This window comes from Bacillus rossius, chromosome 3, assembly GCF_032445375.1.
Source record: "Bacillus rossius redtenbacheri isolate Brsri chromosome 3, Brsri_v3, whole genome shotgun sequence".
NCBI lineage: Eukaryota > Metazoa > Arthropoda > Insecta > Phasmatodea > Bacillidae > Bacillus > Bacillus rossius.
This window is the reverse complement of record NC_086332.1, coordinates 96,926,669-96,948,848: the sequence shown is the minus strand read 5'-3', so window position 1 is coordinate 96,948,848 and position 22,180 is coordinate 96,926,669. Positions and strand designations below refer to the sequence as shown.

Here is a 22,180-nt window from a genome sequence, read left to right as displayed (position 1 = left end):
GATAAAGTCTACTATTGTATTGTTACAAGTGGGAAAACAAGTTTGGAAAGGTTGTCTAATTAATTCATTACAGATCTATTTATTACCTAATATTACGCTATTAAGTTATAATAATTAAATTGTCTATCCACAAATTCATCGCTCTTTCATAAGGTCCACAATTTACTCTCCCCACTGGAGCTCGGCTCGACAGTGTTCTCACGACTGCTCGTCTCTTGCCCCTCGCCTCTGTCTCAACACACTGCCTCACACTACTCACTCGTCCGCCGCACACACAACACACAGATGCTTCGGTCCCCAATGCACCAGTCTCGCACACGAAGCCTGTCGCTCGTCGTCTAACTTCGCTCACTGTCTCGAAGGCTGGCATCGCAGTTTTTATACGCCTCGAACCCCTTCCGGAATGGTCTCGCAACCCATCTAGGTGTCGGGTCATCAGGGTCGACTTGAAACCTGAAGCTCCCAGAACAATGACGTCCTATATAAGCCACTTCAAGCAGGCGGGGCTCGGGGAACATTCCGAATCCTCCAGCGCCACAGAGAGTTAAATGAGAAAACGCTGGGAAGGAGGGGAGTGGAGCGAGGCGTCGTTGCTAATAGGATTAGGCTGTAGCGATAGTGGACAGCGCCCCATCTGCAGGCAAGCGCACGGAAGGACTAGATAATTTCTCTAACCGACCTAGCTCAACCTGAAGCTCTATCCACTCCTGAGTGTAGCCCGACGAACCAACTCGCGACAAACATAATAATTAAATAATTTGTAGCTTACCCAATAAAAACAGCTCTTAATTTTAAATGTTTATTAATATAAATTAATTTAGAGGCATACACAAATACCTTTCCCCTTCTAGTAGTTTAGTATAGGCTCGCTGGCAGCTTGGCGGGAAACCACACCTAGTCGCCCCCGAACAAACCAGCGCCCCCCACAGTTCCCCATAACCAATCTGCTTGAAGTTAATGTATGAATTATTACATCCCACATGTAAGTGTCCAGGGTTTTCCCTGTGTCAATGCAGGTTTTACCTGGGCCCAAAGTATCTAGTTTTTAGTCTAGATTTAAGAAGTGAGGGGAGTTAGTCATGGCGCCAATCGCTGCCATGACTGGCCAAACCCCTCCTAGCACATGATGCGTGCTACATTTCCTGCATCGCTTAAACCCAGCATGAGTAAAGCTATAGGCTTCGGCCTGAGACGCATTTAGTCTCCTCCCTAACCCGGACCCCTCCCAAATACACGAAGTTTTTAGTTAGGTTAGGGAAAAAATAGACCGGCAGGCTGGCGAGCTTCTCGCTAGTCTCGTAACACTGACTGATCCTCCCCTTAACTAAGTTCGTTCCGGACAACACATCTCTTCAAGCGTATTCCTTTAACCAGTCCAAATGCACCAATTTCAATAGTTCTGCATTTCCTCTCTGGATATGGTATACCACATCATTTAGTTGTTTCACTTCATGCCCCCTAAAGTTAAGGGCATTTGCCTTACTTCCTTTATGGGTAGTATAGACATAGCACATCGTCTTTCTGAAATCCGGTCGAGTTAGCATTCAGGTCGCGCCTGAGTACATACACTTCTCGAGATGATAGGCATAGTCGGTGGTGCTGATTGGCTCTTGGCGAACTTAATGTCACAGGGCAACCTCAACTCCTGTCCAAGCACTATACTCGCAGGGGTCTGTCCAATGGAATCATGAATGACAGCTTTATATTTCATCAGGAATAACTGGACATGCATCGCAATCCACACGGAGTCCAAAAGAAGCCTTGCAAAATCCAGCTCAGTGAATACATTCAGATGTATGCTATAGGTTACTGTTGAGATTCAGATTTCGTTTGATTGCTGAATTCATGTTACCGAATCAGCATTTACAAGATATTTTTATCATGTGGAATTAAAACAAAAGCAATATCTTGCAAGACAATTTTTCTTCCTTTTGAGGTCTAACGAAGCCCTCCTCTTACGATCGTGAGTGAGTGAGTATTCCGCATCCCACATGAAAGAGCTACTGCTTTTACAATACAGCATGTGCAATAAATTTTTTGCATGAGATGAATTAACTCTTGCTGACTAATGCCGTAATTGCAGCCAGTTGGAGCCTTGTAGACTCGTACCCTCGAACCCATGAAGCCATGTAGCCACGTAGCCTCGTATCCTTGTAGCCAGATGTAGCCTAATGTCACTGGAGCAAAATACATATTACCCTACCATATGCGATCGTATCCTACAGTACATGTCGATCGTATCCTACTTATGGAATTGTATCCCTTTGATAGGATCGTATCCCTACTGATGGCATCGTTTCCTTACAAATCCTGCGATCATATCTTACCAAAGTTTAATTTTCGACCAAATGTGCGTCCTTTTCGTTGACTGTGGTGTCCTAGATGAAGAGTGCGTCCCACTGTGCGCCCAACTGTGTGTCCTGGATGATGGGAGTGTGTCCATCTGTGTGTCCTAGACTATGGGAGTGTGTCCAATTGTGTCTTCTAAATGATGGGAATGTGTCCAACTGTGTCTTCTAAATGATGAGAGGGTGTCCAACTGTGTCCTCTAAATGATGGGAGTGTGTCCAACTGTCTTCTAAATGATGGGAGTGTGTCCAACTATGTCTTCTAAATGATGGGAGTGTGTCCAACTATGTCTTCTAAATGATGGGAGTGTGTCCTATCTGTGTACAAATGTATGCCCTAGATGATGTGTGTTATAGATTACGAACTAGTGTCCAGATGTCCACTCTGGCCTGAGTGTCTTTTTCGTTGGCTGAGTGTCAGTGGTATTTAGAACCAACCCCCTGTTTCCCAGCATATCAATTACTGTTTTGTCAGGTTCACTGACCTCCAGTAAAGGTTCCAACGACTCTGGCCTGAGTGAGGCTGTGAGAGCCGGAAGCGTGCAGAGGTTACTAAATAATGTTCAAGACTAGTCTCCAAGGAATCGAACAGCTCGCCCGGGTACCTATGTTAAGTGCTCCCGGTGCGGTGCTGTTCACTCAGTGACCATCAGCGAGTCAGGGGTCCACAACCCACCCACGAGCACCAGCACCACGACGTCATGTTGCTAGTCGCCCGTCTGACATCACTGCACCAGACTACGTTACATGGACATGTTAACATAACTACGTGTTCCAGTGGTTTATTTCAGAGGTACCGGACGATGTGTCGGCAAGAAGTTCGCCACATTAAGAAGGGCGAATATCGGCGAGTCGGAGAGCGAGTCGTTGAAGACTCATCCCAACTGCTCGCTAACCAGGAGGGACCTCCATCGCGAGTGGACCAGCAGGCGCTGGAATGCCTGTAAGGACCTTTATGCTGCAACCGTCTATCATCGGGAGAGTCCGACTTCGCTGACAGTAGGAGGTCTACTCGCTCGGCACAGGGACTTCCAAGGAGCGGTCCACCGGGTCCTTTCACGAGCTGCTGTACCGCTGGGGCGTTTCCACGTGCCGTGGAGGTGAACGAGGGCCAGACCACGGGCGAGTCCTCTCCACGAGTAAGGACTGCTCGAGGTGCCGCAGGGAAGCGAGCACTCGTCCAAAGAAGACCGACATCGGGTCGGTGCTGAGGCGGCCACGCCGGGAGAAGGCGGCGTCCATTCCCGTGGTCCAGAGAAGTCCAGCTCCAGAGACATCCTACCAGGCGAGTCATTTATAAGGAAATTCGCCAGTGTCTCAAGCGTATGTGAGATAGTATTCCCGACTGAAGTAACATTTTGCCATCAGTAAATGTTTAGGACCCTGAACTCGCTCACTCTTTGTGGTTTAGTAATCCCAAGCGAATAATAATATTAATTCTATAGTTCAGATTTTTTTGCTGTAAATGTTTTATGATCTCACAGTTTATTTTTACTCGCTTGTTTGTTTTTAAAATCTTGTGGTGGCATGCCTGTAACAAGTATATTTAATTTCATTATTTTCTTTCCGGGGCTTATATTGTAAATAATCAAAGAGAGGCATTTGTTTCATTTGTTCGGTTTTGTATATAATTAACTTTGGTTTTTCCTACGTTATCAGGAAGTTGTGGACTGGTTACCGAGCAGGGAACTGCGAATACTGAAGCTTTCCAGCCCCTTTGTTTTGAGGCCACTTGTGGCGGCCTCAGTCTTGGTTATTATTATTACTTTTATTTTGCGTAAAGTTTATTTTAAGATGAGTTAATTTTTTATAACACTATTTATGTGCTTATATTATTTAATGGTGTATGTTAATATTTATTTATTGTAACTTTTTAATAGTATACTTGGTTTATTTTACGTTAAGTACTCTTATTCTGTAGTGGGACCCACAAGAAGTAACCAGAACGATCTAGCGGAGTGAGGGGTGGTAGTAGAGGAGGGGGGTGACGTCAGCTGACGTGACAAGGTGAAGCGGCTGCCAGCTGTTTGCGAGGAGAGTGTGTGTTTGACCGCCGGCCGCGGAACTGCTCGTGGAGAGTAGAAATAGCACCCCAGCCATGGGGAAGTTGTGTTACGTTACGTGAACACGAATTAACGGCAATATGACGGTAATGCCAAGACACGTTTGGCGAAGCGAAATAAGTGGTGGTATACGAGAGCGCGATAGTGTGGGCCTAGTGCACGGGCCACAGAAGCAGTGTGATGCAAGAGGCGCAAAAAGTGAGTGGGGTTTACACCCGACCCCGGCAGTCACCGGCTTCAGAGGTATGCTTCAGTAACAATTAAGTGTGAGAACTGGATTTTTGTACTTTTTTCCCCGGCTGGTATGACTTACAGAAGATGTGTTTTGAAAACAGAGTGCGGCGACGGGATTTAGTGGTTGGATTATCTAGGCTGAAGAACGTCATTATTTCGGTTCCTCCCCCCCTCCTCCGTAATAGACTTTTTTGGGACTTTGGATTAGAATTAATTACAGTGCAAGAGTGTCTGTATACCAATGTGGCTACATGTCATGAATTTAATTATACCAATTTAAATGATACCTAGAAATTACCTTTTAAGCCCCTTTGCCTTTTCATGAATTTAATTATACCAATTTAAATGATACCTAGAAATTACCTTTTAAGCCCCTTTGCATTTTTACAGTATTTAAGTTTGAGCATGTTTCATTTGGTAATTCATTATTATACCTATCACGATAGAGTTTCCAGGACTGTCGGTAAATTTAGTATGGTAATATTTTTTTTGCGCACTTGCCAAATGTTAGACCAGTCGATGCGCGTCTGTTGAACTTAATTTCTTTACACTCTCAGTATCAGTATGTCAGTGGTGACGCGTACACGGGACTGGCGTGGCGAGTGCGGACGTGTGCGACTACCCCGGTATAAGGGGGGTTTGCCACAGTTTATGAGCAGAGCACCATTGTCTGTTAAGTGTAAAAATATTATTTTTGTATGTAATAATGATCGCCTAACCTAACTCTGTTGTGCTCATTGCCGACAACCACCTGTTCTTAAGTCCTTGTTGGCCTGCCAAGCATAGTTTCCAACAAGATGATGAACGAGTGTCCAACTGTGTCTTCTAGATGACGAACGTGTGTCCAGATGTGTGATCTTTTCGTTGAATGTGTCCTACATGCAGAGAATGTGTCCTAAATGACGAGTGTGTGTCCAAGTATGCGTCCTTTCTGTTGAAAGTGCGTCCAAGTGTGTGTCCTTTTTTGTTGGTTGGGTGTTCTAGATTATAAATGTGTTTGATTTGTGTTAAATATGCGTAGTGATGTCTGTAGTTGTATTAATTAAAAATTTTTCCAATAGTCTATGTTAATATTTACAGGTTTTAAAGATGACGGATATGATGCCATAATTCAAAATTGTGGGCGTTAAATCATAATTCAAAATGGCGGAAGGCCATAACAAAAGTTGCAACTCACAAGAGTGGGGAACTCAACGATGATACCGTAACGAAAAATGCAACGCACAGGTGTGGACCATTCGATGATGATGACATAACGAAAGATGCAATACACAGGAGTTGGGCATTCGATTCCAAGATGGCGGAAATTCTAGAATTCAAGACGACAAAATCCAATATGGCGGGTGGGGTCGAAGGTCAAAGTCAAAGTCAAAGGTCACGATCCTGGCTCAGCAGCTCAATATTTTTTTAAGGTATCTTAGCCACTTTAGGACATTTCAAGCATGTGACAATTTTATTATGATTAAAGGAGTTCCCTTGAAACGGAGCCATATATTTAAAGTTGAAAAGTGAGAATACATTCAAGCCTATATTCAGTAGATCCTCCATACTTAGTAAAAATGATGGACTCCTAAAAAGGAAGCATGAAGACGACGAAGACACTTCGACATCAACGATATCGAATTCTTACGGTAATCTGGGTGAAGACGATGCCTTCTACGGTGATGGCTACAGTGACTCCGAAGCTGGCGACGTGATCGAAGACTGTGCTGAAGCACCAAAAGCAGGCAAGATCGAAGACTGTGATGGTGTCCTGAGACCGAAACGATGGAAACGACGTGTTATAATAAATAAATCTGATAAAGCTTATTATGATCACTGGGACGATTGTGATAGGTATTAAAAGTATTTATAATGAGCATGCAAGGAAGGTGGTGGTAGAAGAGATTGATTACACATCATGGAAAGATCCAAACATATTGGTTGACCGGCTAAGACTTCTACATGGTTCGCTTTGTGCAGGAAACTATTCGAGCATCAAAGAAATATCCATCATACTCAAAGAACTGAAGGAGGCTGGCTACATACAATAATGACTTGTTTTACCTACATTTGTATAATGTTGAGAAGTAAATTAAATATTGAAAGTAAAAATTTAATGTTTCATTTCCTGTATTATGATTTCTAACTAAGCCTCTGTGTTTCCGCTACTGTGTATGTTCATTCCGTTTCCTGTGTGTACTGTGTGTACATTCCGTTTTCCTGTGTGTACTGTGTGTACATTCCGTTTTCCTGTGTGTACTGTGTTCATGGTCTATATGTCTGACATTGTTGATGATCCGGTCTGCGGTCCGAAGACGCTTGGTGTATATGTATGGATGGTATTGTACATGAACATTTTAAAGGTTATTCTAAGAATCAAAAACTAGACTTTCGTGTAAGGCATAGCGGTACTGTATTTATTTAGTTGGTCAGGTATATTATCTTGAGTTTATTTTCGTAGAGTGAATGATTAATAAATTCCACGAAAGGTAATGGAAAACAAAATATTGAATATATTTAATATTTAGTTACACCTGCCACTGGTCAAGAATCTAATCGAGGACAGGAATCCATCGATTCAATATGTAAATTAATAAGTGATTTTCTCGGTGACTTTTGGAGTTTTTCCCGAATCTCTAGCTAAATAATTAAAAATTACCAAGATGGCAACCCAATTCCAAGCTGGCGGGCACCTTAGTAATAATAAATTATTACTGCACTCTACGGGTAAAACTTAAACAAGTATGATGGTAATGTACTCTATAAGTCGAGTACACACACAAGATGGAGTCCTCCAGCAGACGAAAGCAAGATGGTGGCAATGTCCTCTAGCAGGTGGTAGCTCCTGGTAGCATGTTACTGAACATAAAATGTCGGATCCATGATGGTCATCAAGGACAAAGTCAAAGTTTAAGTTCAAGGTCTAAGTTCAAGGTCAAATTTCAAGGTCAAGGTCAAATTTCATGCTCAATATCAAAGTTCTAGGTCAAGGTCAAAGTTCAATGCCAACAGTCGAGGTCAAAGGTATGGTGAACAGAAAATTATACTAACATGGCGCTAGCACACACTAGCAGACGAAAACAAGATGGCGGCCTCCAGCGGACGAAGACAAGGTGGCGGACATGTCATACCAGTTGACCATATATATATATATATATATATATATATATATATATATATATATATATATATATATACACATACATACATACACACACACACCTTGGTATTGGTGATGTGAGGTCAGTCTAGGTAGCCTCCATGGAGGAAGGATCTGTTATTTCTTTATTTTTTGCTCTTACCGTTTTCGACCAAGGACAGGAATCGATCTAATCAATCAGTATTCTAATAAGTTAATTTTTTGATCAATTTTGAACTTTTTTTCATTAAAATCGGATAATAAATAGATTATCAAGATGGCGTCCGTAACGATAATTGCAACGGTGACGTTATGATTCAAACTGGCTGCCATAGCATCCTAATTTTCAAGGTCTTGACGTCAGCGGATTATCGGAGGCTGTAGACATGGTTTTTAAGCCTCTTAGGATTTTGTGTTCTTTCTACGGCAAAAGACTTTTGAGGTTTTTCGAAATCCTAATTTTTGAATTATCAAAATTTTAGGGATATTTTGGCAGAATTTTTTTAATGGAATTTTGGGTAAATTTTTGAAAGTTTTGATAAGTTTTGAAGGTCAAATCCAAGGTCAGGGTCAAAGGTCAAGGTCACGGTCATCTAAGATGACCGCCGTGACGCCACAATCCAAGATGGCGGTCGGCTCCTCTGGCTCCTCACCCTGTACCCTGCGCCCGCAGCCCCTTTTGTATACTACTAAAATAAATTCTGGCATGACCCAAATCAACCATCACACCAAAACGTATTAAACACGTTGTGAATAATATCAATTGTGCCTAACTATTAGCAGCGGCACTGTTACTCTGATACAACACACACTTCTGCTGCACATGCAAGTAACAACTACTTCGGGAAGTCCAAATCAAATTGTCCCTACAAAAAATATTGTGGTGGTAGTAAGTCAGGCCATATGTGTTCATTGAATGATTCTTACAATGGGAAAGATTGATTTAAAATATTTTGATTAACATATGCGATTGCTGGTTTTCACAGTATGTCTTAGAGAAACCACAAGAATGAGTAAGAAAGATGAATATACAACTGATGTCACTTATTTTGGCTTCTTTTTCTGAGTGTTTGTGAATTTGTGGCCTCCGCCTGCTTGTCAGAACAGAATCTGACCCGCAAGCATAGCTTCGTCACTCTCTGTTATCTTTAAAAGATTTGTGCAATGGGAGTGCATGACTTGATGTAAGTTTTTGGACATACGCCATTGCTAAGAACTTTTTCTGTTGAAGAAAAACTAATAAATAAAATAAATAAATAAAAATAAAAATACTCAAAAAAAGATACAAAAAACACACAAAATTAAGCAAACAATTGCTGTTGTCAACAAGGATATGAACACCACAAAATATTCCGAAACAGGAATATGGTCAGCAAGCAAAGAAAAAACAAAGAAAAAAGTACTAAGAGAACGAAAAAATCCCCACAAATGATGACAACACAAAAATATTGAAACCCAAAATAATTCAGCACAACAGTTGAAGCGAGACAAAAAACATGACAAAGCGAAAAAACAAACAAATACAATAGTTTTACCTAAACAGAAACAAGCGACGTTTCGGGAACTGCTATCTGCTCCCGTCCTCAGGCAGAGACGCACATGGTACGGAAACACAGGTGCACCTGTGTTTCCGTACCATGTGCGTCTCTGCCTGAGGACGGGAGCAGATAGCAGTTCCCGAAACGTCGCTTGTTTCTGTTTAGGTAAAACTATTGTATTTGTTTGTTTTTTCGCTTTGTCATGTTTTTTGTCTCGCTTCAACTGTTGTGCTGAATTATTTTGGGTTTCAATATTTTTGTGTTGTCATCATTTGTGGGGATTTTTTCGTTCTCTTAGTACTTTTTTCTTTGTTTTTTCTTTGCTTGCTGACCATATTCCTGTTTCGGAATATTTTGTGGTGTTCATATCCTTGTTGACAACAGCAATTGTTTGCTTAATTTTGTGTGTTTTTTGTATCTTTTTTTGAGTATTTTTATTTTTATTTATTTATTTTATTTATTAGTTTTTCTTCAACAGAAAAAGTTCTTAGCAATGGCGTATGTCCAAAAACTTACATCAAGTTCGTCACTCTCTGTCAGGGGTCGCAAAACTCAAACCAGTAGCGCACTAACTGCGCGCCCCATAAATAAAACCTGAACATTTGCGACTCTCCTGAGCGACTATTTTAAATGATTCAACAATTTTGCAAATACCAAAACAGGAGAACTGCGTGAAAACGAGTGATAAGAAAAATATTACTAACTCAATAATATTCACTAACTTCAGTTGAAAAATTCGCAGATTTATTAACCAGCTAACTAGCAACAAAGTTATATCAGTTACTCCGTGACAAAAGGCTGTTACCAAAAAGCCTATAATGTTATTAACATATTTATCGGCACCCATTAATAAAATTATATAAAGAACATACATTAAAAATCGATATATATAATAATTACAAATAAATATTACAATATTAAGCATTACACTTATTGGCTTCAAAGAAAAGATGGACAGCCCTAGCCTAACAAGCTCAAAAATTATTTAAAGACATAATCTTTTAAAAAAATATATCACATTTACCATTTAACACCCTAAAAAAATAATATTAATATGTTAAGTTTGATTTTGTTCATTAGAAAATTTCGCCGATGTGGATATCCGACTTATTTGTAACGCAAATACTATCCACTCGTAATTCTTCTGTGAGCGGAAGCAGTTTTTTAGCATGCTACAGTCATAGTCACTTGCCACGAAAATCGATTCTTTAGTCAAACGGGGAAGTTACAGCCACCAGTAGTACATTAAAGATTTTTCTTTGGTTAAACTGCAAAAATGTTTGCCGCATTTCTAAAAAAAACTCTCGTAGAAGTAATATTCCGTATATTTTCATTTAACAGCTTGCTTAATTTAGAAGCTGTTACCTTGTCTCGCCTGTGTGATGTCATCCCGCCGTTATGCACGAGCAATATAAAATGTTAAATTCATAACACACTCAATTTGCATTTTGTCACTGCAGCGCTCGCAGAAATCCAGGACCGCGGCAGACCGTTATTCTCCTTCTCCGCGAGTCAAGGCCGCCAGACGCGCGAGACGCGACACACGCCTCGCTCGCCTCAACGCCCGGGTTCCGAACAGTCCACACGCCCGCGTCATCAGCCAAGTGTAGATCCCGCTCACTAACGATTTTTTGACGTGACGTCTAATAAATCGATGAACGCCGACTGCACGCACGAAAAAGTGTCCCGTTACGCACATTGTCCCGTTTCGCTGAGTCCCGTTACGCTCTTTTTATATTGCTCTTTGCTAACCTGAACCTCCTTGCATTGCGACCGAGTCCGTGGCGTAATTCTGTTTTCATGCATTTCAATGTAACATTTTCATTGCTCTTTGCTAACCCGTTCCTCCTAGCATTGCTGCAGAGTCCGTGGCGCAAATATATTATTTTTGACTGCATCTTGGTGTTGGGTAAGCCATTTTCCTTCACATCATCCTTGAAACACTCCCATTCTTTTCCTACTTTTCCTATCATCGTCCTATCCTTAACAGAATAACACAGATTGGAAGATGTTAAATAGCAAACATGTATAAAAGTTATAGTTAAAATAATCTCTCCGTTAAAGTAATAAACATATTTGAATTAATGAGTGCAAATAAAAGTAAATTTTTCAATTAAATTGTAGATTTCATTTCACTCCTTCTTTGTATCCATACAAAATAGTGATAATTCAATAAAAATAATACAATTATATTTATAAAGTATGTCATCATTTCATCAATGTTTTGTTATGACATCACGTTAAACTATCGTCCGTAAACCGACTTTACAGACAACAATTTTTTTATTATATTATTGTCGTTAACAAACCATCATTATAATACACAATAAAATAAACATCTACATATGAATATATAAAGAGCTGCCGCGTACATTTATTTAATTACTATTACCTACATACTAGAGCTGCCCTTAGGAATTACAATAAATAACTACCAAATAAAATAAAAAGGACTCAGAATATTTAAGCACTTAAAAAAAAACGCCCAAGAGAGTCGCACACCGGAGAGCCCAGGTTCGAATTCCAAGTAACCCCTCTGAAGTTACTCTGGGTAAATGCAACAGACCAAAGACACTCTGAAGCCACTCTGGGTACATGCAACACGCCACAGGGCCTTTGAAGTCACACCCGGCAAATGAAATAGGTCACAGGGCCTCTGAAGTTACTCTGGGTAAATGCAACAGACCGAAAACACTCTGAAGCCACTCTGGGTACATGCAACACGCCACAGGGCCTTTGAAGTCACACCCGGCAAATTAAATAGGTCACAGGGCCTCTGAAGTTACTCTGGGTAAATGCAACAGACCAAAGACACTCTGAAGCCACTCTGGGTACATGCAACACGCCACAGGGCCTCTGAAGTCACACCCGACAAATGAAATAGGTCACAGGGCCTCTGAAGTTACTCTGGGTAAATGCAACAGGCCAAAGACACTCTGAAGCCACTCTGGGTACATGCAACACGCCACAGGGCCTCTGAAGTCACACCCGGCAAATGAAATAGGTCACAGGGCCTCTGAAGTTACTCTGGGTAAATGCAACAGGCCAAAGACACTCTGAAGCCACTCTGGGTACATGCAACACGCCACAGGGCCTCTGAAGTCACACCCGGCAAATGAAATAGGTCACAGGGCCTCTGAAGTTACTCTGGGTAAATGCAACAGGCCAAAGACACTCTGAAGCCACTCTGGGTACATGCAACACGCCACAGGGCCTTTGAAGTCACACCCGGCAAATGAAATAGGTCACAGGGCCTCTGAAGTTACTCTGGGTAAATGCAACAGGCCAAAGACACTCTGAAGCCACTCTGGGTACATGCAACACGCCACAGGGCCTCTGAAGTCACACCCGGCAAATGAAATAGGTCACAGGGCCTCTGAAGTTACTCTGGGTAAATGCAACAGACCAAAGACACTCTGAAGCCACTCTGGGTACATGCAACACGCCACAGGGCCTCTGAAGTCACACCCGGCAAATGAAATAGGTCACAGGGCCTCTGAAGTTACTCTGGGTAAATGCAACAGGCCAAAGACACTCTGAAGCCACTCTGGGTACATGCAACACGCCACAGGGCCTCTGAAGTCACACCCGGCAAATGAAATAGGTCACAGGGCCTCTGAAGTTACTCTGGGTAAATGCAACAGGCCAAAGACACTCTGAAGCCACTCTGGGTACATGCAACACGCCACAGGGCCTCTGAAGTCACACCCGGCAAATGAAATAGGTCACAGGGCCTCTGAAGTTACTCTGGGTAAATGCAACAGGCCAAAGACACTCTGAAGCCACTCTGGGTACATGCAACACGCCACAGGGCCTCTGAAGTCACACCCGGCAAATGAAATAGGTCACAGGGCCTCTGAAGTTACTCTGGGTAAATGCAACAGGCCAAAGACACTCTGAAGCCACTCTGGGTACATGCAACACGCCACAGGGCATCTGAAGTCACACCCGGCAAATGAAATAGGTCACAGGGCCTCTGAAGTTACTCTGGGTAAATGCAACAGGCCAAAGACACTCTGAAGCCACTCTGGGTACATGCAACACGCCACAGGGCCTCTGAAGTCACACCCGGCAAATGAAATAGGTCACAGGGCCTCTGAAGTTACTCTGGGTAAATGCAACAGGCCAAAGACACTCTGAAGCCACTCTGGGTACATGCAACACGCCACAGGGCCTCTGAAGTCACACCCGGCAAATGAAATAGGTCACAGGGCCTCTGAAGTTACTCTGGGTAAATGCAACAGACCAAAGACACTCTGAAGCCACTCTGGGTACATGCAACACGCCACAGGGCATCTGAAGTCACACCCGGCAAATGCAACAGGCCACAGTGACAGATCTAGCATGCGCAGGCGGGGCGCATTTGTTTGAAAGAAAAGGCAGGCGCACCGACCTTGCCCTTGAGGAACTCGGCGGGACCCGGGCTGCGCTGGTCGGAGCACAGCGCGCCCAGCACGGCGGGCCGGTAGTCCTGCAGCATGGCGAAGAAGCTGTCCGACGAGGAGGAGAGCACGTCGAGCGAGCCGTGGCTGCCGTACTCGCGCCGCGGCTCCTGCTGCTGCTGCTGCTGCTGCAGCTGCTGCTGCTGGTGGTGGTGCTGGCCCGCCAGCAGCTCCAGGCTCGAGTTGCTGCGGTACAGCGCCTCCTCCTGCGGCCGCAGCCGCGACCCGCGGTACGGCGCCTCCGTCGCGGCGGGCATCGCGGCGCCGATCATCCCATCACGCTGCGCACACGCCCGCACACGTCCGCATTAACATCCTCCTCTACACGGGCGTAGCCAGGGGGGGGGTGTGTTTTGGGTGTCCAAACACCCCCCCGAAATATAAAATATATATACATATATATGTACTTATGACAAAATTTACACTTGTCTAGCTGTTGCAAATGCACTTAAATGAAACTAAGAAAGAACCCTTCAGCCGATAACCCTTAATATTCATCAATGAGTTTTCAACAGTGTCACGTTAAAAATATTTTCAAGTCGGGACACAAATTAATGTTATTTAAATCCAATATTTTAATTACGAAAGTGCTTAAATAGCACCAGATTGCCCATAAAATCAAAATTTTCCCGGGGGAGGGTCGGACCCCCCCTCCCTATTACGGGGGCAGGGTGTAGGTAAACACCCCCCGAAAATAAATCCTGGCTACGCCCCTGCTCCTCTACATGGGCGAGTTCACTCTGCAGCGAGGCCGTACTTCACAGATTGTTCATGATTGTTTAGAGTAGAATTGTAGCCTCGCAGTCTCGTAACCATGCGTTCTGGAAGCTTCGTAGTCATGATGCTTTGGAGCCTCGTAGACGTGAAGCTACGTAAGCAAGCAATAGAGCATGGACACTTTAAAAATTTCAGTTAGTTGTTGTTTATCAAGCACAAAGTTTATAAAAATTTCTCTTCAAAGTTGATAATTCAGGGTTTTTTGGTGTACCATTTTTTTTATTAACTATTTATTTTATCCCTAATAAACTGGTATAGGTACCATCTGCACAACAAAGTGATGAATCAATGCCGAATGTGTATTGTAGTCATAAGTGTCGCTTGAATTTGGCATTAATATATTGGTAAAAAAAATCACCATTAATTTCTCGATGGAAAATTTTCATATTATGTTACTTGATAGTTTTAAACTTTATCTGTAAAATAAAATCTGTTTTTTTTTTTACTACACCCAAAAAATGTCCTGTTTTGCAACACTTGCCTACAACACTGTTCTCTTTGACTGTACAGTAGTTGGGCCTGTGTTGCACGCATCCGCTGGCACCCCCCTGTCGTTAGGCCACGCGGAGTTGTATTCACCTCCCCCCCCCCCCCCCCCTAACAGGACAGCAGCAGGCTGGTGTCTGACCTTGAAGTATTGTCACACACAAAGAAACACTTAACGTTCAAGGGGTAAAGTGAGCATCATTAAGAAGACGTAAATTGAAGTTTGTGGAAATAAACTGAATTTTTATTTTATGTATTAAATTTGCTTATCGTGTTTTTTTTATTATCTTAGTTTTAATAGGTAAACAAATTCCGGGTAAATCTTTGGCTTATCGTCCACGGAAACGAAACAGACCCACGAAAGCTGCGAACTAGATATGGAGGATAATAATAAAATCTAGTAATACTGACAGGAAGATGGGTAAGCAAAAATATAATAACACGCGGAGTTTAATCGAAATATAATAACATTTAAGTTTGCGTGAAACAATACAGTTTAATATTTGAAATAATACTATTCTATTTTAAATCCTTGAATTTTGTGGAATTAAAAATTTGAAATATGTTAAAGTCAATGTCTTCCCCAACGCGAATTGAATTTGAAAATGTAAAATTGAATGCATATTTTTGCAATTTGAATATTGCAATGTGTTGCTTCAAACTTAAGAGGTGTGAGCTTATTTCCCCATACGGATTTACAAATTGTTAAATTCTGAATTACAGTTGGTATTTTACTTTGTTTGTTGTAGTTATGTATGTTCAGTTTTACATTTAATAAATGCAATTTTATAAGCATACTAAAGCTGGCTACTATTGTGTACTCGGTAGAACACCAGCTTATGGTGCAAGAGGTTGCGGATTCGAATACAGGCCAGGTTAGGTTTTTTTTTTTTTGTGGTTACAGGTTTAAGTTAATACGGAATGTAGCTTATAAACCCAAGTAATACAGCTAATTACGTAAAGGTCCACTGAGACCTGATTTAACTTCTGCTTAACAATACGGCTATAAATGGTAATACATATCGCGGGAAACTATCTTGACTGTTTCTTGGATTCTGCGTGCTAGGAGGCAAGGCTGTGACGCGTGCCAGGCACCTGAGCGGGCCTTCCAGCGAGTCTGGCCAGCGGCCTCGTACGGGCGCTGACGTCACGCATGCCTCGCGTGCCCGGCCTGATTACAAGGGTCTGGCTAACCATGCCCTCCCCTCCCCCTACCTGTCCGGCCTCACCGGACTATTGTCATTGACACCTTTAGCGGCCTGGGAATTCTGCTAAGTTGATGATATTGTACTAGGTTGGTAAGTTTCGCACCACATATTTTTTTCCCCCACAAATTTATTGGTGTAATCAATATTAAAATTTCCCACAGGGCTGGCCACTCGTGACCAGCTCAATGATGTCTCGTTATCAAACGTAGCACACATGTTTTACAGTGAAAAAGAAGGAAATTTGACGAGACATGGCGGCAACTGAAAGGAACAGTGGCGGATAACTGTCGGAGAGAGCAACTGCGAGCAACTATGGCTCGAGAGTTGTCCGACCTTGACGAGACAGTTTCCCGCGTGAGCGCTCGCAGAGCATCCCTTATCAAGTCAACGATTCAGCAGTTGATAGCGACTCGCCCACCACTCAGTTGCAGGCGATCGAGTTGCCCGTGTGAAAGGGCTCTGAGTAGTCCGCCGCCTCGGGAGCTGATGCGCCGCATTGTTCACGTCGACGGGTTTGTTATCAGCGGGCCAGGGGCCCTACAAAATGAGGGGGGGGGGGGGGGGGGAATCCCCCGGGGCCCAGGCAACACCCACTAGACCGCGTAAATGGGAAGAATTTTAATGGACTGCTGTATGAAACTGTCATCTAGGATTTACAGCACACGCGGTAAACTTTCGATGTGTTATTAAGCATAGAAGATTCTACCACTCAGCGAAAATTCAGCTTTGGACAAATTTTTTATAGGTTTGTATCTTTTTGAAATCTTCGTTTCCTGGACTATTTCTCCGACTTCTACTTTTCAAACCCTACACTCAGGCTCTCACCAGAACACAGATCTGTGAACGATAGTAGAAACAACCTTAAAGTCAATAAAAAATATTATCATTTCGTTCGTATCGTCGGGAACATATTTTCGTATGACTCGTCGGAATATCACTATTACTTTAGCTCTCGAAGAGCAGCTGTTCCAGCTTCTGCTCGCCAAGGTAGAGCAGACAAAGCAAATGTAGGAAGATACCCAAGTCTCCGTGTTCTGAAGAGACTTTAAGTCGCTAAACCACGCGGATAAACTGAAATGAGATGAAAAATTACTAGTTATTATTATTACTAGTTTAAAAATTCTGGGCATTACGTTAAAAAGAACTGTACTGAAATTATGAAATAACATGTAATTTCTAAACTTACTCGTAAGTTATAATTAAGTAAAATGTAGGTAGTGCTTACGGGAATAAAGTTGCGGTAGGATGTGTCGGGACGCGGCCGCCAGTTTTTAACGTGAATACGCCGTGCAGGAAGTTCTAAATGACGTCCGCCATCTTTGATTTATTTCTGTCCCTGCAGTCTGGTCCGTTCAGCACCGATAAGTGGCGCCTTTTAGCACTCGTCACAAGCTGTTCTTTCTTCAACTTGTCGCTTCTTGCCATTCCTATTGCATAAATATGCCATACGCCTCGACATTGTGATTTTTTCGGACTAATCTTCGTTATTTCGTCTCAAATTTGTTATATCGTAGCCTTTTTTTTAGTTTTTAAAAACTGGTTTATTGATCACTATTTTTTTTAATTAAAATTTTTATTGATTATAATTGGTTAATGCATGTGTCCAATATATGCTCTCAAAGCAGATGAGTCACCCGGAATCGAACGTTTGAGAAACTCGCCTATTACTCGTAGTTACCTGTAAATACAAAAAAAAAGGTTTATGATGACGCAGGCGTAAACACATATTATAAATATATTATATGAGCAGCTCGAATTTTTCCAAGCACGGTTTATATTTAATAACTTTTACACTTGACAGGATGTCCCAAAGAAAATGTCCCAGTGCCAATGGTATATTATAACTGTTTAATTTAGACTATTTACAACAAATCCTACATCAAATTAAAGGTAAACTAACTTAGTTTTTTTTTTCCATGTTCAAAATGTGCACCTTTTGTTAAAGGGCACACTAAAGTCTAATTCTTCCCACACGTTGTTAACACTTCCGAATAATGGAAGCAATAGCCTCTTAAATTATGCGTCTCAACTCTGGCAAATCATTAGGTAGCGGTGGAATAAAGACACGATCTGTTATAAAGCCCCAAAGGAAAAAAAAAAATAGCATGACGTTATGTCAGGTGAACGTGGAGGCCAGCGAAAAAGAGCTATGTCGTCTCGACCATTACGACCAATCCAACGGTCAGGGACTTGGACGTTCAACCACTATCATATGAAGAGATTCAAATGGGTAAGGGCGCCATCCTGTTGCCAAGTTTCACAGGTTCACCCTCTACTCGCGCTGCGAGAAAACACCAAAACAGTATATCGCGCATGCTGTGACCTTGAAGCAGCACTGTTTATTTAATAACTGGGATGTTCTTCAATGGTGAAGCTATACTGTCAAGGACGAAGCGACGCGAGAGCAGGCTGCGGGCCGGGAGCGGACGGGCCGTCCTCCCGGGTCAACGACCCCGGGAGGCGGGGTCGGAGCCGACTGTCCGGCGACCGCGCTCCGCCCAGTCTCGCTAGCGCTCGTCATCAGTTCGCAGCGCCTCTCTTGCTTGTCCCGGTGTGCATGCGCCAAGGAGCACCACCATTTTACACACAACTGTATATGTATCTGAAACATTGTCTTTTGAAAAGGAAAATTTGGTATGAGAATTTCGGAAATACGCTTCCTTGTATTTCATCAAGTGTATCATGTGATAATATTCCTTTTTTTTTTTTTTTTTACTTTCGAGGAGACGTAGCTGAAAGACGCAGCCTTAATTTCACCATTTTTCGTCCAAATGTCTAAATATAATTTAATATTGAAAAATTTGGCTCTGTTTGAGCATAGCACATGATTTAATGGAGTTTCTTGTTATTAATAGTGACCGACAGCTGCAAATAGATTCTCCTGTGAAACAATAAATTAAATTTTGCATAGAATTATTTATTTTCTTTCAGAATTGCTACCACTTCCATAATACTAATAATAATGCAAAAGTAGAATTTTAAAAATATTATTATTTATAATTAAAACGATTGTTAAAAAAATATTTTTTTAATATTAAAAAACCGGGTAGTATAGCTCCGAATACTCTGTTTTGCAAACTACGAGTGAGATAATCTATAGAATTCCAACTAAACAACCAAATAACTATTACAGTGGACAACGAGTAATAAAAATGTACACTTTTACCAAGGAATATGGCTATATTATATCCAGCTCACTGGCAACATTCGTTATTCATATTATTTAGTTAACGTATCGTAAACAGCTAACTGAATAAATGATGTCGGAAACTTTGCAAACAGAAATCAGGATTTCCGCCGACTTCAACAATAAGCCATATCGCTCGTTACCCATACGAGTGGCTGGGCTACAAGATTAATTATTTATAGTAACGACTAACCATCCAAAGCGAGTCATGATAATTTACTTGAATTAGATTCAAAAATTATACAATGCTTATTTAGAGGAATAAAACTTTAAATACGTTTTTTGAATGATTGTTGAAATGGGGAAGATTGTTGAAATGGGGAAGATTGGGTTAAAACATTTGTGTGAAAATACGCCATTGCTGGTGTTGCAAGTCATAGAGAAGCCTCACGAACGGGCAACAAAAGAATGAATTCATATTGTTTTGCCCGTTCTTGAGGTTTCTCTATAGGCAACTTGCGCGCTGCTCTGGCGGCGACCGTGGTAACTAACTGCAGGACGGCAGGAGGTGGGAGACTGCGCGTCGCCAGCCTTCAGGGGAAATTGTTCTAAACGATTAGCAATATGGATGGTTATAAAAAGCGAAACGGTATTGCAAATTGATTTGTGGTTGGGTACGGTAATGCTTACAGAAATACGTAATCGGATATAGTGTTTTGTTCATTCCCAAGGCGGAAAACTGAAGATGAACAAAGGAAATTAGGGGATTAAAGCTGTATGCCTACACTGCTTATAAAAAATGATCAATTTAAAAATCTTATGTATACGCTATTAGGAAGTCCGTTAATTTACGTACAAACTATGTGGATAACATGTTACTAACACGGAAATCACAAATTTTACTTAAATTCGTGCATAGTTTCTTTTATGATATAGTCAAGGGGAAACATGTAAAAAGAAGCTGTAAATTAGTAAGAGAATTCATACATTTACGTGCTGTAACAAAAGTACTTATCTGTTAAAAAAACTATATATATATATATATATATATATATATATACACACACACACACACACACAACAATTATTTACCTTTACGGATCCCACATCCCTTTATACATTTTTTACATATGGTCCGTCAACTTACGGATAACGTATTGCCATCACGATTCATTCATATCAAAGGGAAAAAAATTGTAACAGCGTAATGTGCTTTTATTTTAATATAAATATAAAAAAATACTATTTATAAATTGATTGTTGTTCTGCTATATTAGATCCCTAAGGTTTTTTTTCTAGGAGGTTCACTTAGGTAACCATCAACCACATCAAAAATATAATTTTCATTTCGTTTAAAAAAAAAGGTCAGACAACCCAAAAATTCTGAATACATACGTACCTAATATATTTTCAAACAAATATAAAAAGAAGGCTACCTCATTGCACGCTTTCGAGAAATGTCAAAGAGCAGCAAAACGGTTAAACAGTAAATATTGTTACGAAACGTAAGCAGGGCCGCGGCGCGCAGGTGCAGAGCTGACTGGCGGCCCCGCACGGCCACTGACGTCACGTGGCCGCCGCAACGTGAGACGTACCGCGCGCGTCTGGTAGATTACAAGGGTCGCCGCTTTTCCCCCCTCCTACCCTACGCTTCCCGCGAGACGCCTTGTCTCAGCGCCGTCAACCTGACACCTGGCAGCTGTAAGAGGCTCCGCGTGAGCTACCGACGCATTTCTAGAGATATCTGGCGTCGGGTCGGCGCGGAATGACGCGACTGGCCCCAGCCGCGCTCGTGAATTCTAAAAGGGCGCCTGGGCCTTTATAAACCCAGGACGCCGGCCTCTGAGTCAGTCGGTAAGGAGTCCGGAGTTTTCGCGCGGCGGAGCTTCTGGGCGATAATGTCGCGCGTGCGGCCTTTGAATATATATACTGTATAGAAGTCGCGAGTGGATAGGATTTACTCTACGTTTTTCAGAAGCGTATGATGAGCAGCTTGGGAACTTCACCACTGCAGTGCGCTGCCGTAACGCCCTGTATCGTCTTAGTTGTTATTTACACGTTAGAGCGCAGCATTGTCGCCCGCTGTCATTCCCCGCACCCCCCATCTATCATTCACTGCAGCTCAAGGTCGTTCAACCGGGAGGGGGGGGGGAAGGGGTGTTTGAAGAGTTGGACACTTGTCCGCTAAGGACCACAAGTCGATGCCCTAGAGATGGTGGCGATTGCGGCGGTGAATTAACCAACTACCTCAAAACCGTATTAGAAATTTTAACCTGGGCTGGCGACTTCTATACAGTATACATATTCAAAGGTGCGGCGGAGCAGCGAAGTCCCTGGACGAAAGTTCCAGGGCGGAGAGTTCAGTTCCGGGCGATAGTGTCGCGGGCGAGAGAGTCTGCGTGAGGGTGCTGCGAGTGCAGCGAGAGTCCCGAGCTAAGTTCCGAATGAAGCGTCGAGCGGATCCTCGGCGAAGGGAAGTGCGGCGGCGGCGGAGTGCGGCGATGGAGGTCCACGAGGGGTGCTGCGGCAGGAGTTGCGCCAGAGGTGCGGCCCAACGAGGTGTGCGGTGTGTAAAAACGAGTGACATGGGGAAGCTACATTTTTAAGTGCAATTTTGTTAGTGACGTAAATATTGGCAATAAATTAAACTGTGTAGTAAACTCTTTAATTGGGCTATCCTTTACGAACCCGGTATTTTTCCACACGACGAATTATTATTTATTTTATGTTTTCTTAATAATTCGTAAAAATGTTATTTTGAAAGTTCTATGAGTGATTATATTAAGAAAAACTACGTTGCGGTACAAATAGATGTTCATATAACAATTTGTTATTT

At 42.3% G+C, this 22,180-nt stretch overlaps 1 protein-coding gene across 1 annotated transcript in view; it reads right to left on the bottom strand.

The window, feature by feature from the left end:
* LOC134531059 (signal-induced proliferation-associated 1-like protein 2) overlaps positions 1-22,180 on the bottom strand; it is a 277,119-nt gene that overhangs the window by 125,069 nt on the left and 129,870 nt on the right. Inside the window, exon 2 of the mRNA XM_063366574.1 lies at positions 13,698-14,027. Coding sequence (XP_063222644.1) covers positions 13,698-14,018 — 321 coding nt within the window. The 5' untranslated portion in view covers positions 14,019-14,027. The remainder of the gene's footprint in view (positions 1-13,697; positions 14,028-22,180) is intronic.